We start from the raw sequence: 15,544 nt of genomic DNA on the forward strand, positions 1-15,544 counted from the left end.
GCCTAAGGAGTGGCACAGGTAGGCTGCCAGTAACTGATGTACATAACCAAGAATCCAACAACTATGGACGGTAAGGAGTGGCACAGGTAGGCTGCCAGTAACTGATGTACGTTACCAAGAATCCAACAACTATGGACGGTAAGGAGTGGCACAGGTAGGCTGCCAGTAACTGATGTACATTACCAAGAATCCAACAACTATGGACGGTAAGGAGTGACACAGGTAGGCCGCCAGTAACTGATGTTCATAAACAAGAATATGACAGCTATGGATGGTAATAAGTGACACAGGTAGGCTGTTTGTAACACACATACATAACCAAGAATCTGACAGTGATGAAAGGTCAGGAGTGACACAGGTAGGCCTCCAGTAACACATCTATGTAACTACGAACATGACAGCTATGGATGGTAAAGAGTGACACAGGTAGGCCGCCAGTAACTCATGTACATAGCCAAGTATCTCTTGGATATGAATGGGACAAGTACATGTAAAGCTATTGACTTTAGCTTGTACAGCAAGTTAAAAAGTACCATAGTTCTAATCAAATTTTTGGTAATTTGAGGACAGACCACCTTATTTAATGCTGTGACACAGAGCAACAATAGCCAATTATTCTCTACAGCAGCATCCAGTGAAAGTGCTCTAAATACTTCAGTAGCTACAGAAAATAGTTTTGACATGAAAAAATAGGGCAGGCATGCTTCACATTCTTCTACGGCCTATCAAACCGTAGCTGGGGGAGGGGTGTTAGTCCTATATGATGTCACTAACAAAAAAATGGCATTCCTATCGGCTTGTACAATGCTGTAAACTGAGCAGCTTCTTACCCAGGAATTCCATTATTTCTGACAACTGTTGATATTTGTCCACATCCTACCAAAGGATATTGGGAATGGAGACCTCAAAAGCTTGTTCCTCATAGCCGGTAGCCATGTACCCTCGGGTACCGATTGCGATCAGGGCACCAGCCTTAGGCCTTGTATTTGGATAGCGTGCCAGGGCGAATATTCCAATCTGTATCCCGAGTGAAGGAAAGTATAGCTACAACTTAAAACAGATCAATAATGTTGGGCACTGAAATGTAATATCCGAGTTAGTAAAGGTCCAAGTCGTTGGCACTGTGCCATACTTCACTACTGCCTTGTAATCTGATAGAGGTTGGTGCGACAACCAGAATGCTTTCTGACCGCCATGAAGGCTCGGTCCAGTCCCCTGGTAATATTATTTATTATGCATTTTAAATCCTTTATATTTGCAAACAAAAACTTTAAAAAAAAATTATTATGAGACTCTTTCGAAGTTTTGTTTTTTTATTATCTGACCTGATACTGCATCTAATTTGTAAAGTGTAGATACAAGGTGGAATTCCCACTAGCAGCACTTGCTCTCGGAGAGCCGCAGAGCAGTGTGCTGCCTTGAATAAATTTGCCTTTGGAGGAGGGTCATGGGGATTTGAACTAGCACATTCTTGTGTGGTTTGTGAAGATTCACATGGTAACCGCTGGTGTGCATTGTTAGGTTTATCTGAATAAGCACCAGCCATGTGAGTTTTAACATGATTGCCCAGGGCAATGGAGAGAGAAGAGACTAATCCAAAAGGATTGCACACACTCTTTACTCTGCTTTTTTGGAAAGGTGCATGGGGGAGAAAAAGACACTGCTGGAGTTGGTGGCTATGGATTTTTTAAGCTGGTGTCCTGTTTCTCCTCATGGTCCTTATTTGTTCTGCTATCTCCCTCATCACCTAATTCTACTCCTTGCCATTATTTACCTTCCTAATGAGAGGGGCGGAGAAGCCCGATGGATGATGGACATGTACAAGCTCCTACAGACTAGCTGTGCAAAAGGGCACTTGACTGGGGAAGCGCTGGACTATTTAACCCTACCTCTGCCAAAGGGAGTTTTTAATTTCTTTGCTGCGGGGTGTTTGGGTTAGAAAAGGGTTAAAACAAATAGTTGTCAATTTCCTGGTTTTGCTGCCATAAAAGATAGATAAGGCTCAGAGGCAGTAAAAAAAAAAACATGCCAATGGACACTAGACAAAAGTGTCCAAACGTAATGAGTCATTATGGTGACTCCAAAATGTGCATTGCTCTTATTGTTCTTTTTTAAATTATTTTTGCCATCATTTTGAATTTTTCAGAATTTAGAGAATTGTTTTTATGAGCATATTTTCTTGAAACAGATAGGATTTTGTTGACACAGAATCTTTAAATATTTTTTACCGGTTTCTTGGGCAAGCCATTGTAAAAAAAAAAAACAATAAAAAAAAACCCTAAATGTGGATGTAATGGCCTCCATACACATTAAATGGCTGTTGGCCAAACAATCATTCAGCTGGCGGCCATCTCTCCCATCTTCTCCGTAGACTGGATCCCTCGGCTCGGCCAATCACTCTTGTGTTCCCTATGGAAGAGCAGCTGCCAGACTCCTTTGACAGTGGCTTAACTTCAAGAAGAACAAAAGGATCAGCCTTTGAAATTCAAGATACTTTGGGGGAAAGTTGAGAGGCCACCATAGAATGTTGGCCGATCCCATCAATACAGGCAGGTTCAGCCACTTTAGTCTCATTTATATGGGTATCTTTATATTCTGAAATATTTATTAGAGGCCCTCTGTTTATTTCTCTTAAATATGTAATAAAGGGGCTCCTTCCACATGCGAATATCTGGTTAAGCTGTCATGAGACCCCACATCGGTCCATAGCCTGCAACGTTGCCCAAGCTGACTCTTCCCTGATGTCAGGAAGAAGGATTCAGCCGCTTGGATTCATAATTATTGATTTTTTTTTTTCATGAATTTGACCGACAACTGCCTGAAGTGTGTCAGAGTCTTAATAGATATAATTGAAACTTGGTCTATGACTTAAACTTACAGGTGCTTCTCACAAAATTAGAATATCATCAAAAAGTTAGTTTATTTCAGTTCTTCAATACAAAATGAAATAGATCACTCTGTAATAACTCGATATAATATGAATTTCACTTTTTGTATCGAAGAACTGAAGTAAATTAACTTTTTGATTATATTCTAATTTTGTGAGAAGCACCTGTATATCACCATATATATATTTATGGAAATAGCCTAAAAAAATAAGATTGGCCCTACATTTGACTATTGACTGGACCCCAGAATTTTGTTGGAACTGGGCAACTTTCTAACAGTTGTGAGGGTGTCCTCATTTCTGTTGATATCCATAGGATTAGGCTGTTGGATTTTCAACACACCCAAACCATTTGATTTGATGTTTTGAATAGATTCTGCCAGAAACATCTGGCAGGGGCTTATTCATCTCTCCACATTGAAGACACTCTGCATTGGACCAGAATATTGTACAATGTATGCGTTTTACATTTTTTTTTATTTTATTTTTTTAGGAAACTTTTGAGATGATCTGGATAGACCATATAACCCACATATGCCAAATCTGATCTGCAGAGTGCGTACTGTATATTTGACCTGACCGGCATTGCACTTTCCCCCAGCATCGACCTCTCAACTATATCGGCATCCTGATGCCGGTACAGTTGAAAGCAATGATGGAGGAGACTGCGTCTCCTGATGCTCCCTCTCCCATCATTCACTCTCTGTGTCTGACGTCTCAGCACAGCGGACATGATGACATCATGACAACACATCCGCTGTGCCGAGATGACGTCATTACAATAAGCCCACTGTGCCAAGATATGCAGGGGATCTGAAGACACCATGAAGTGACTGGAGCAGCGAAGGAACGAGCAAAGGTGATTAGTTATTTATTTTTAATATTGGGCCCATTATACTGTATGAAGCACTATTTGAGGCCATTATACTGTATGGAGCATGATGGGGGCATTATACTTTACGGAGCACTATGTGGGGCAATTATACCATCTGTAGCACTATGTGGGGGCCATTATAGTGTATGAAAGACAATACAGGGCCTTGTTATACTGTATGGAGAGCGATGTGGGACTCGTACTGTATAGAGCACGTTTTGTGGCCATTATACTGTAAGGGGGGCTATGTGGGGATTGCAGTTGGAGAATCGTTCTGTGATGGGGTCACCACTCTTTGTCAGGGGGCTTGGGTGGGGGGGTACAGTAGGGTCATCACACCGTGTGTGTTGAGAATACCGTGGAGCAATTCACTGTGGGGGTATCTTACTGTGCTTGGGGGCACTTGTGTTTGCATCATACTTTATCTGTATTATTCAAGTTCTTTTTATCCTTTGTTATTACATATTTAAATTAGTCCATTGGCCATATGCTTTTTACTACTCTTACATAACATTATATTATTCCAATACTTTTGTTCCTGACAACCTGTTTTAGTTTGTTTCCATATGAAAAAGTCCATCATTATATTTGATGAGGAAAACTTTCCTCAGTTGTTGACATTTTTTTTTTAACAAATATCGTCTGGCCCCCGACTTTATCCAAGCTTTTAATATTTTGGCCCACTGTGTGCTTGAGTTTGACATCCCTGATATAACCCCCATTTGAGTTGGTGGTTCCTCCTTTTCCGTTTCCTGCCAGCACTATATGTACAGGCACACATTTCCCAACATAAATTGGACTTTGGCATTTTAGAACATTTTCTAATAAGTTATTTGAAAGTACATCGATGAAGGAAACATATCTATGAGAGTATTGGGACTGATTAATAAATTAATAAAACCATATGCAGTAAGCTCCTTTATCCCCATTTAGTGGCCATTGTAATATTTTCATTATTTAACTCTTTCTCTGTGCAGTGGATTCAGTTCTCTATATGAAACCGTGGATACTCAAATACTATAAAATATATTAAGACATTTAAAATAATTCTTGAAGGTGAACAATCACATTGTGTAGGGGGTTTTAAGACACATTTTGCCATCCATAGGGTAAATGTTAACAGTCCATTGTAGAACAATGTTCCATATTTGCTGAATTTTGCTTTAATGTCTGAGCCAATTAGTATTTCTCTTTTAAGTTACTCTTAAGCATATGGGTCACAGTATGAGATACCGCAAACTGTTACCAAGTAGCCAGCGTGACACGGGCGCTCAGTGATCGGCTGCCTTCCTACGTCGGAGCAGTATGGCGCGTTAGTGGCCGGCTATGCCAGCTCTGCGTGGTGCCATGCTATATTATTATTATTCATTGTACACGAGGGACGTATAATAAGAATACGGCCGGTATAGTGGGGCGCGATGGAGCAATAATGACACAGTATCTCGCTTTATCCTTGGCTCGGAGGTCACTGCACATTCGTCTAACGCAGCAGAAAACCTGTTGCAGCCTCTCCTATCTGGATCATCTAATACCTTTTGTTCAGTCGTTTTTCTCCCAAAATAACAAATTGAGAAGCAGAAGTGATCCGTTCTCCAGATTCGGCGGAATGTCTCTACATGAGCGAACTCGGCGTTATCAGGGATGATGGCGCAGTTTACTTGTCTGTGACGGTTAGTTGAGCAGATCTTTAATAAATGGACAATGTGTCTATAGGGACGAGACAATAGCAGCGCCGCCGCGTTCACCGATCTCCAAGACGGATGGTTTTACTTTATAGCACTGCGGAAATTATATTTTCTAAATCTTGATTTTTTTTTTTTCTATTTTAGCCGTACAAAGAAAATAAGAAAAATTCAAAAATAATAAAATTTATTAAAAAATTAATTAAATCCATCTTAATAAATGGCCATCCTGGTGAGATTGCTATCGGTGAGAAAACTTGATTGTGGCATATCCAGCGTATATGAAGTAGGGTGGTCTATGAAAAGAGAGACCTTTCATGACACAAGGTAATGCCATCACTCCCTTCCCACCTAGGACAGAGAGGCTCCATTGTAGGAGAGGAAGAGTATCCATCCTGTTGAATCTCCATGACTGGTTTTGGCATCCGCGGTGGGCTTACCGTGAATGTAATGGATTTATAGGAAAGAGAGAAGAGTTTTTCAAAGTTTAATTTTACAATATAGTTTTTTTTCGTGCAACTCTATTTGAGGGACACACAACCAGGGCTGTGGAGGCAGTAAGCCAAACCTCGGACTCTGCCTCCACGGGGGTTCAAATCCCCGGCTCCTCGTAGCCGCAGTGCAGCTCTGCAGCTGCTATTAGGGGAGGACAGGAGACTATTGCACACTGTGGAAATTGTATGCAGTAAGCTCCTGAGCTCCCCCTAGTGGTTGCTGCAAGTGCCAGAATAAAAAAATAGATATAAAATATACTGTATCACAAATGCTAAGCGTTGGCCACTATTAAGGTATATTCAGCGTCTCATAAAAACAAAATGTCTCAGGTACTAACATTCCCAATAGAGTATATGGCTGATTTTCCTTTGCGTAACGTCTTTTATAATTGTATCATTTGTGTAAGTTTAAGCCTCGTTCAGGTTAATTGTTAGTCGGTTGATCCTGGAGATTTAGCTGGGACCGAGCGGCCATCTGCTGTTTATGGGTTTCTCCCAACCTTCCTCCAACCGATGATGTTGAGAAGGATCAGCGATTGTGATTTTGGGGGAGATGAGCCGCAGCTAGTGTCCATTTTCTCCATCCTCCACATTCAAAACAATTGAACTCCCGACAGCTGTGTATGGGGAAGTCGGAGACGTGGCTATTGGCCGAACAAACCGGTTGACCGTTATCTCGTGTAACATCTTTATTCTTCTGCCATGGAAAATAAAGGAGGAAAACTTCCCCTGCGTCTTCTTCAGACACCTCAGAGTTGCATCTATGGCTTCTGACATTGGGGGTGTCCAGGATCTTTTCTCTTGGTTTTCTCTTTGTTTTCTTTTCTATTACATTTTTACCAAACGGCTGGCACTCATCCCTGTGTTATTCAATGACTCAGTGCTCATGTCTGATTTTTTTCCTCGATCACAGTGTCCATGGAAGAAATTGCAGCATGGCAGAGTTTAATCCAGTATTCACATTGCACTCGGCCAGTCAATTCAAAGTCCGTGGAAAACATTGGATTGCACTCGGACAACTGAGTGCAGTCCGATTTCTGTGCACTGACACAATGGAGAAGATGGAGACATTTTTTTCTCCATCTTCTCATCCAAGAGAATTGGATCTCACTGATCGGAGTGTCGTTTGTATAATCGACCTGATTCACTCAGATGGGTGAATCTACCGCCGTCTACCCCTGCCCTTAGACATATGGATGCCAAATGCCATCATCCGATATAAATTTGATGAGCTGATCGCCATACCAGCATGTGCTAGTGAGAAAAGACCCTTTAAAGTGTTGCCTGAGATACTGATATTGATGGCCTATCGATATTTTACGGGTTCAACCTTCGGGACCACACAGATATATACAAGGTGTCAGCTGGTTCCTACATTAAAGGGACTTGTCCAGTCCACCCAAAAACTGGCGCTAGGAATGTAAGGAGTTACACCGGTGTTCTAGGCTCATACCTGGATGTAATGAGAGGTATCCGGTACCCCCCCATCCTTTATCAACCTCGAATTCCGTAACCGGAGCAATACCCATGGATCCTCTAGGGGAACGATCGTCCGTTGCCTCGTGCACATACCGTACTTGGGTGTATACATGGATCTTGAGGATTGTGCTTACACTAAATAGCTGTTACGTAATGTCAGGAGCTAAAATAAAATTAACAGACGTTGTTTGTCGACCGTGTCTAATGTACCAAACTGTGTTTTGTAGACTGGCAAAAAACTGAAGCCCAGAAGAGACGGGAGCAACTTTTACTGGATGAACTGGTTATCCTGGTTAATAAGCGCGATGCCTTGGTCAGAGACTTGGATGCCCAAGAGAAGGAGTAAGTTCACATTGACACGACGCTGTGCCAGGACGGCTGCACTTTCCTCATATGAAGGAATCCTTAAGAAAGATAGTACAGCACCGCCGCCTTTATATTGGGGTTCTGAAGGTGCCAGGCGGAGGCCTTCTCGTTTTTTTTTTTTTAGGACCAACTTATTCTGTTAAGCTTTACAATCGCGTAACAAATTTAAGTAATGTCTTTGCAAAAAAAATATATTCTAATTTTGTAAGCGTGAGCCCGGTAGTGATATGGGATAACACTGGTAAGAACATCGGCTCAGGTCGTCGATGTAAAAGGTAAAATTACTTCAGTAATACTACAAGGGGCATTATCTATTTTCTTTAATAAAACGAAATTTTCACCAAATGTGTGCTATATCCAAATGTTGTCCCAAAGAACAGAAACTGTGACTATAAAGTCAGTATAGCAGTGTATGTGTTATTTGTGTATGCATCCATCTTTAGGAACATATCAGGTTCATGTATTCTGCTGTATGGAGACAAGGACATAACCACAGCCCCCTTGTTGCCTGGGCCGACTTCTCACCGACCAGATCACAATGTATTTTATAGCAATACTAAGATCAGATTTAGTGATCAGTTATATGAAAACTAACTGTAAAGCGTTCCTGATCCCCTTCTAGTTATGTGACTATAAGAGGAGGAAAGAAGAATACAAAGCATGAAATTTTCTTGTGTTTTGTGGGGGTTTTTTTTCATGTTTTGGACTTTGCTTTCTTGTCTTTTGGGCTGTATTTTCTTGTCTTAGGTTTTGTTTTTTGGTTTGGGCTGTGTTTTTTTTGTGTTTTTGGCTGTGATTTTTTGTGTTTTTGACTGTTTTGTCGTTTGGGCTGCATTTTCTTGTGTTTTTGGCTGTTTTCTTGTGTCTTGTGCTGTTTTCTTGTGTTTTGGGCTGTGTTTTCTTGTTCTTTTGGCTGAATTTTCTCGTGTTTTGGGCTTAGTTTTCCTGTATTTTGGGCTGTGTTTTTAAGTAGGTTTTCTTGTGTTCTGAGCTGAGTTTTCTTATCTTCTGGGCTGTGTTTTATTTTGTTTTTGACTGTGTTTTCCTATATTTTGGGCTGAGTTTTCTTGTGCTTTTGACTGTGTTTTCTTGTGTTTGATTGTTTTCTTGTGTCTTATGCTGTGTTTTCTTGTGTTTTGGGCTGTGTTTTCTTGTGTTTTTTACTGTTTTCTTGTGCTGAGAGTTTTCTTGTGTTTTGGGCTGTGTTTTCTTGTGTTTTGGGCTGTTTCCTGTGTTTTGGGCTGAGTTTTTTTCTGTTTTGGGCTGTGTTTTCTTGTGTTTTGGGCTGAGTTTTCTTGTGTTTTCTTATGTTTTTGGACTATGTTTTCTTGTGTTTCAGGCTTTTTTTAATGTTTTTGGCAGCGTTTTCTAGTACTTCAAGCTTTTTTTTGTATGTTTTGTGCGGTTTTCTTGTGTTTTGGACTTTCTTTTTAAGCTAAATCATAATAACCAAATTCTAATCTAATACATTAGTAACAAATATCTATATTCTTTGAGATTTCATATATTTAAATTATTATTTCTGACAAATTCTGAATATTTGTTACAGGGCTGAAGAAGAGGAAGAACACTTAGAAAGGACTCTGGAGCAAAACAAAGGCAAAATGACAAAGAAAGAAGAGAAATGTACAATCCAGTGACGCCACCGCTATATGGGAAAGATGACGCTCTGGCCCATAATCCCTTATGCATCATGGTTTCGCTAAGTGACTGGAATCACTTTATAAAGACTATACTGAAACCCTGCAAGGAGAGGCCCAAGTCAATGTCCTGAGTTTTAATATGATAACTTTTGGTTTGTTGCTTCGAAATGTTTGATTTTAACACAACTTCAGCGTTAATGGAGACTGCAAAAGCATTCTAGCACTGAGGGGGTTAAAAGAGTGCTGTTTGCACCGCTGTCCTGGAGTCAGTAGTACGCACTGAAGCTGGATATAGACGCGGCCACCTGTTTTATGGCCCAGGGACTTCTCAAAGCAACTTTTCTTCCATTTCTAGTCGCCTAGTAAGACATGCCGGATGGTCGGGGAAGACGTGCTAGAGCGGCTGAATGTTGTTTTATCTGAGCTATACCGGAGGCTGCGGCGCCTCCATCAATGTTCTCACCTAGTCCTGCCATTTTCTATTGCTATGTTAGCTACCTACATTTTCACTTGCTAGGTATACACGCCAGGCTGTATTTACAGGTGTTTATTTTGAGCAGCTATTTTACATAATATTCCCCACAAAGTTAATAAAATCTCCCGTCTGTTCTGCCGGATGACTGACCCGTGCGTCGTAATTACCCACACGTCTGCCCATATTCCGTTTGGCTTCAGAACCTGCTGCAGTTTACATTTCTCAGTCAGAAACTTAAGAGTCTGTGGGAGAAACCTATTTATTTCATGCTTTTAAGTACGACTGATACTATACATTATTAGCTTATGATGCCGTTGATATTTATTTCTGCAATAAATTTAAAAAAATAAAAATAAAAAAAGCTATACATTTGTCATGCCATATTGTACCAGTATGATATTTACTGTGTCCTGTCGGAATATACATCGTCACATTGGTGCAACTGTTTATTTATTACTGTCTCATACAATTTTCAATAAAATCAGAATATTTCTTACCGTAATATTGTTTTTATTAATCATATATTGAGGAAAAAGTGGTTGTAGGTTTTATGTATTAATCACAATATCGAAAGACCAGTATTAGACGTGATGGTGGAAAGTTATTAGAGGGGCATGAATGCATACGGGAAATATGTAAACAGATCAATACATAGATACAGCAGATACATAAACCGATGCATCCATGGATACGATAAATGCATACAGTGGATACACAAACAGATTAATATATAGATGGATAGATAAAATAGACGCAATAGATAAGATGTGATAACATAGATGCATAAACAGATACATCCATGGATGGATTTATGGCAAATATACTGATACAATAAATACATAAAAAGATAGATTAGCCGATATGATAGAAACTATACATATGACAGATCTATAAGATAGATAGGTAAGATAGATAATGATGGATAGATAGATATGAGATAGATAGATATGGGATAGATAGATACAGTAGATAGATAGATAGATATGGGATAGATAGATAGATATGAGATAGATAGATGATAGATATGTGATGTGTTTCAGAGATGGATATGAGATAAATGGATGAATGAGATTAATTGAATGATAAATATACATCACATCACTGTGTATGACACTATAGAGCACTGCAGAATATGTTGTCAGTAAGCATAAAATGAGCTGTGTGAATGTGTGTGTGCAATAGATATATAGATAAAAAAAGGCCCCAACCTACTGGCCTGATACACTGCTCTTTTAGCTGTGAGGCTCCTTTCGAGCTGCACTGCTGCCTCTTTTATGGATCTGAATTGCGGCCATGAGATATACAGACAGACATTAGATGGACAATTCTGGAATGGATCCATATGTAATAGATTATAGCAGACGTGTGATAGAGCTAAATAGACATTATTTATGAGAGGTGAGAAGATTATAATTTCAGAGATAGATATTAGATTATAGTTATGAGATGAATATATAGAAGACTGATGGATATTAGATGTACTGACATATATAAGAGCGATATGAAGGTGACAGATATGGGTGAGAGATATTAGTGTGACACATTTCTGTCTATACACAGAGGTGACTTGGAGAGAGAGAAATTATTATGTGAGAAGCAAATAAGATGATTTCAGAGATGAGGAGAGATTGGACAAGTATGAGATGGCTGCACAGATTACATTAAAGATAAATATGATACAGATAGATCTCACACTTAGATATTTGATGAGCTATAAATTAAAAATATATATATATAATTAGATGTTATTAGATGGATATATAGATATATATGTGATTGATTAGATTATTGATAATAATTGCAAATTAGATGGATAAACAGATCAAAGATAATACAAAGTATTTCTAAATATTCAAGATAGCGATATATGTAATATAGATAAATGTGACCGAAATAGATATTATAGATGGATTGATAGCTAGGGAGACATGAAAACGGTATGAGACGCAGAGGAGAGAGAAACGGAGATATAAGATGGGAAATTAGACATAAAGGGACTGTGTGTATGAGACAGATATCAGAGAGCTGTGATACAGATGACCCATACATAGAGATGGGGTATATACACATACAGGGGGAGGCAACAGAACCGCTGGTACTTTCTTGTAGTGCTGCGATTTATTTCCCTTATTAGCGCTGGACCCCAGGGCTCTGGTCGCTGGCAGATCGCTCTGTGTCTATGGCCGATCGCTCAGGTCGCTGGCAGATCGCTCTGTGTCTATGGCCGATCGCTCAGGTCGCAGGCCGATTTCTCTGTGTCTATGGCCGTTTTGCTACTTTTCTGCAATAGAGAGGGAAAGGAGATGGCGGGCGGCAATAAAAAAAAATGTACAGACCTGTGTCAGAGACACGGATTTGGAGTTTAACATATTTCTATGTGATTAAGAGCATTTTTTTATTATTTCCAAGTGTCTCCTCCGCTCACCTGTGAAAGCTTCCTACCAATATTGTATCACCTAAATACAGAGAGTTATTGGTAGGAACATTACTGGGTCCATCCGACCCTGATCCCTCCTGGCCTCCCTGTAATATCTGTGAGGGGTCTGACTCCTGTCTCAGGATTATTCTGGAGTCAGAAAACGAAAAACAAAAAAAAAAAACAAATGTATCAGAAATAACATCAGTCATCACAGAACAACATGGAAAGTTATATATATATAAATATGTCACCCGCAGACAGGGGAGATTCCCACACTAGGCCTCCCTGCAGGTGTCTCTCATGTACATATTATATATATACTTCATGTATCCTTCCTGCATTTGCTTCTTTGCTTTATGACGATTTTCCTTTACTCATCTATTCTACATTTCTGACCACAGATCGCAGCTACTTATATAATATCCATACATTAGTTTCCCTTCTTGATGTTCCCTGAGTTTACAATAAATGATGTAGAAATACAAAGTCTGTGTGAAGCCAAAAGTTCTTCATATTTTGCAAAAAGAAGTCTCGGGATTCTTTCTCCCCCCCGATCGCCGGTGCCTTCTCTCCTGGGATCTTCAGGACTTCTCCTTACATATAATATGACTCTCTCCTGTAAATAGCGCAGATACATTTATATATATTGATGGCATCACTGAGGCTTCCGAACACTCCACGAAGTCTTGTGGCTGGAACTTTCCACTTCACATCATTCGGACAATACTTGTTTCAGGTTTCCGAGGAGACTGCATCTGACATCAACTTCACTTGTAAGAGAAATGAGAAGTTGATGTTTTTTATTATAATTAATGGATTTCATTAAAAGACTTTACAAGAATCAATTAATAATAATAATAATAATAATAATAACAAGAAAGTCTCCTGCATCCCGGATTCCTCCCGTTTCCGGATTGTGTGAGATGAGATTGTACCGATCTACAATCATCTACAATCTGTGGCTTTTGGTCTCTGCAGAGGAAGAAGCAGAAAGAAAAGTTCTTGCAATGGAAATGTCTGCTTTTACAATGTCACAAATTTACAATTGAAGAAATGAAACATGGTATCAAGGAGAAGAGATCTAGAAGGAGCCATTGCTTGGTGATCTGTCTGTGGCTCTGGAGGGATCCCAGACTTTCCTACTCCAGGATGTGGCGCACAGAGGAGCCATCAGCTCAGGGGCCAGTAAAAGGCACAACTCCCTGCACTTCTCCTCTCCTTACCTTTCCCGGAGCACAAACAGCCCCCAATCAAAGAGGAACAAAAGAAAGACAAAAAGAGTCGGGGGTTCTGCCCCTGCAATTTGGAAGCTTCATGAACCGTCATCCGGATCCAAGGCCAAGATGCATGAAAGATGCATGAAAGCGCCCCTGGGGAGGGAGCAGTCAGCCATCCCTGGAGGGGAGAGATGGGGGCGGCTGGTGGGATCAGGGTCTGCTGTGGTCTCCTGGTGTCTGATCTGCTCTGAGTGGATCCCAGAATTAAGTAGATTCCCAGGTGGGAGATCCAAGGAGATCCCAGTAACCGAGTCCTGACTGCTCCACACTTGTCTCTGTGCCCCCTGGGTCCAGCTGCAGCAGAGTCTCTTCTCCCTCCAGAGCCAGAGACGAGTTCTCTGCTGCACACACCAAACTTTCCTGGCTTTTCTTCTTCTCCTTTTCCCTTCTGCCCTCCCTCCCTTTCTTCTTCGTTTTAAACTTCCCTTAATCCGAGGTTTATGGGCAGAGGCATCAGGAGATCTCTCCTGCAATTTGGGATTAGACAAAATGCTCTTATTACAGGAAAGGCTTCTGCTACCTGATCCCCATAGATCTGCAGGCAGAGGAGACCCAGGACTGCCACTGGATGGACCCTCACCTCTGGGGGCAAATACACATATATATACTGTATGTCCTGCAGTCCTATGCAAAATCGAATAGGTGTTTACGTATAGATGGGTGAATATGGATAGATAATATATAATAGATAGATAATAGATAGATAATAGATAGATAGATAATAGATAATATATAGATAGATAGATAGATAATATATAATAGATAGATAGATAATATATAGATAGATAATAGATAGATAGATAGATAGATAGATAGATAGATAATATATAGATACATAATAGATAATATATAGATAGATAGATAGATAATAGATAGATAATATATAATAGATAGATAGATATGGGATAGATGTGGATTATATATTTATTAGTGAAGGAAGCCCCCAGAGAGGATTTGTTTCTTGGAGAGGGAGTGGGGTTTTGGGGTTTTGCTCTGTGGAGACTGCAGAGATCTCGGCTCCTCCACCTGGGTTTTCACCAATTTTCTCCCCTTATATCATCAGTTTAGTTGTATTTTCTATTTGTCTGCTGAGGATTTCAGATTTATTTTTTCATGGCGTTTGATAATTATCGGATAGTTTTATTAAAATTTGAATGTCGAATTTAAATGTTTAGAAATGATAAAATTTCCGATTTCGGTGACACAATCAGCGCCGAATGCTGCAGCTCCGCAGCTCACTATAGTGTATATATATCTAGTGTGTATGAATAATAATCTTTATTTTTATATAGCGCTGACATATTCCGCAGCGCTTTACAGTTTGCACACATTACCATCACTGTCCCCATTGGGGCTCACAATCTAGATTCCCTATCAGTATGTCTATTCGGATAGATAATAGACAGATAGCAGCGTTATGGATAATATTCCCCTTAGATCCATCGTTGTTCTCTCCTCTCCCCACTTCTGGACTTTCGGGGCCACAGACCCCATTTCTTCCTAACTCCTCGGATTAGATCCCGGGATCGGCGCCGATCTGTCAGCTGATTCTCTGCCCCCAGATCCCCCCGTGTCCTCTTCTAGTTTTAACTGTTTATCGTCTGATCTGTTTCCCCAGAATTCATCACATAATTATATTAAATGAGGGTGAAAATAAATTAACAGAAAAAGGGATAAAATAAAACGAAACATTAGTAAGAAAATGAAAAATTTAATAAAGTAAAACAATATTGAAATGCGCATATCTAATATATATATATACACAGCTGTACATCTCTCTCACTATAGATATAGATATATAGATATATTTAGTGCAGATGCTACTGAAAATGTAATTTCTGTGATGGAGAGAATGCGGTAACCTAGAATTAAAATGAATAGACAGATGATAGATAATCGATGTGTTGCTTATAAAGCTTCACTGACGCATCAGTATTTCCTCCGTATT

At 39.9% G+C, this 15,544-nt stretch overlaps 1 protein-coding gene across 6 annotated transcripts in view; it reads left to right on the forward strand.

The window, feature by feature from the left end:
- The window catches only part of EHBP1 (EH domain binding protein 1), a 492,549-nt gene extending 482,147 nt beyond the window's left edge, over positions 1–10,402 (forward strand). For all 6 annotated transcript variants that reach the window (XM_073554042.1, XM_073554045.1, XM_073554043.1 and 3 more), the window contains 2 exons: positions 7,644–7,758; positions 9,332–10,402. In XM_073554042.1, the coding sequence (XP_073410143.1) occupies positions 7,644–7,758; positions 9,332–9,422 (206 nt within the window). In that variant the 3' untranslated portion in view covers positions 9,423–10,402. The remainder of the gene's footprint in view (positions 1–7,643; positions 7,759–9,331) is intronic.
- The last annotated feature ends 5,142 nt before the right edge of the window (positions 10,403–15,544 follow it).

The sequence above is a fragment of the Dendrobates tinctorius genome, unplaced genomic scaffold (genome assembly GCF_039654945.1).
Source record: "Dendrobates tinctorius isolate UK_male_01 unplaced genomic scaffold, ASM3965494v1 ptg000205l, whole genome shotgun sequence".
NCBI lineage: Eukaryota > Metazoa > Chordata > Amphibia > Anura > Dendrobatidae > Dendrobates > Dendrobates tinctorius.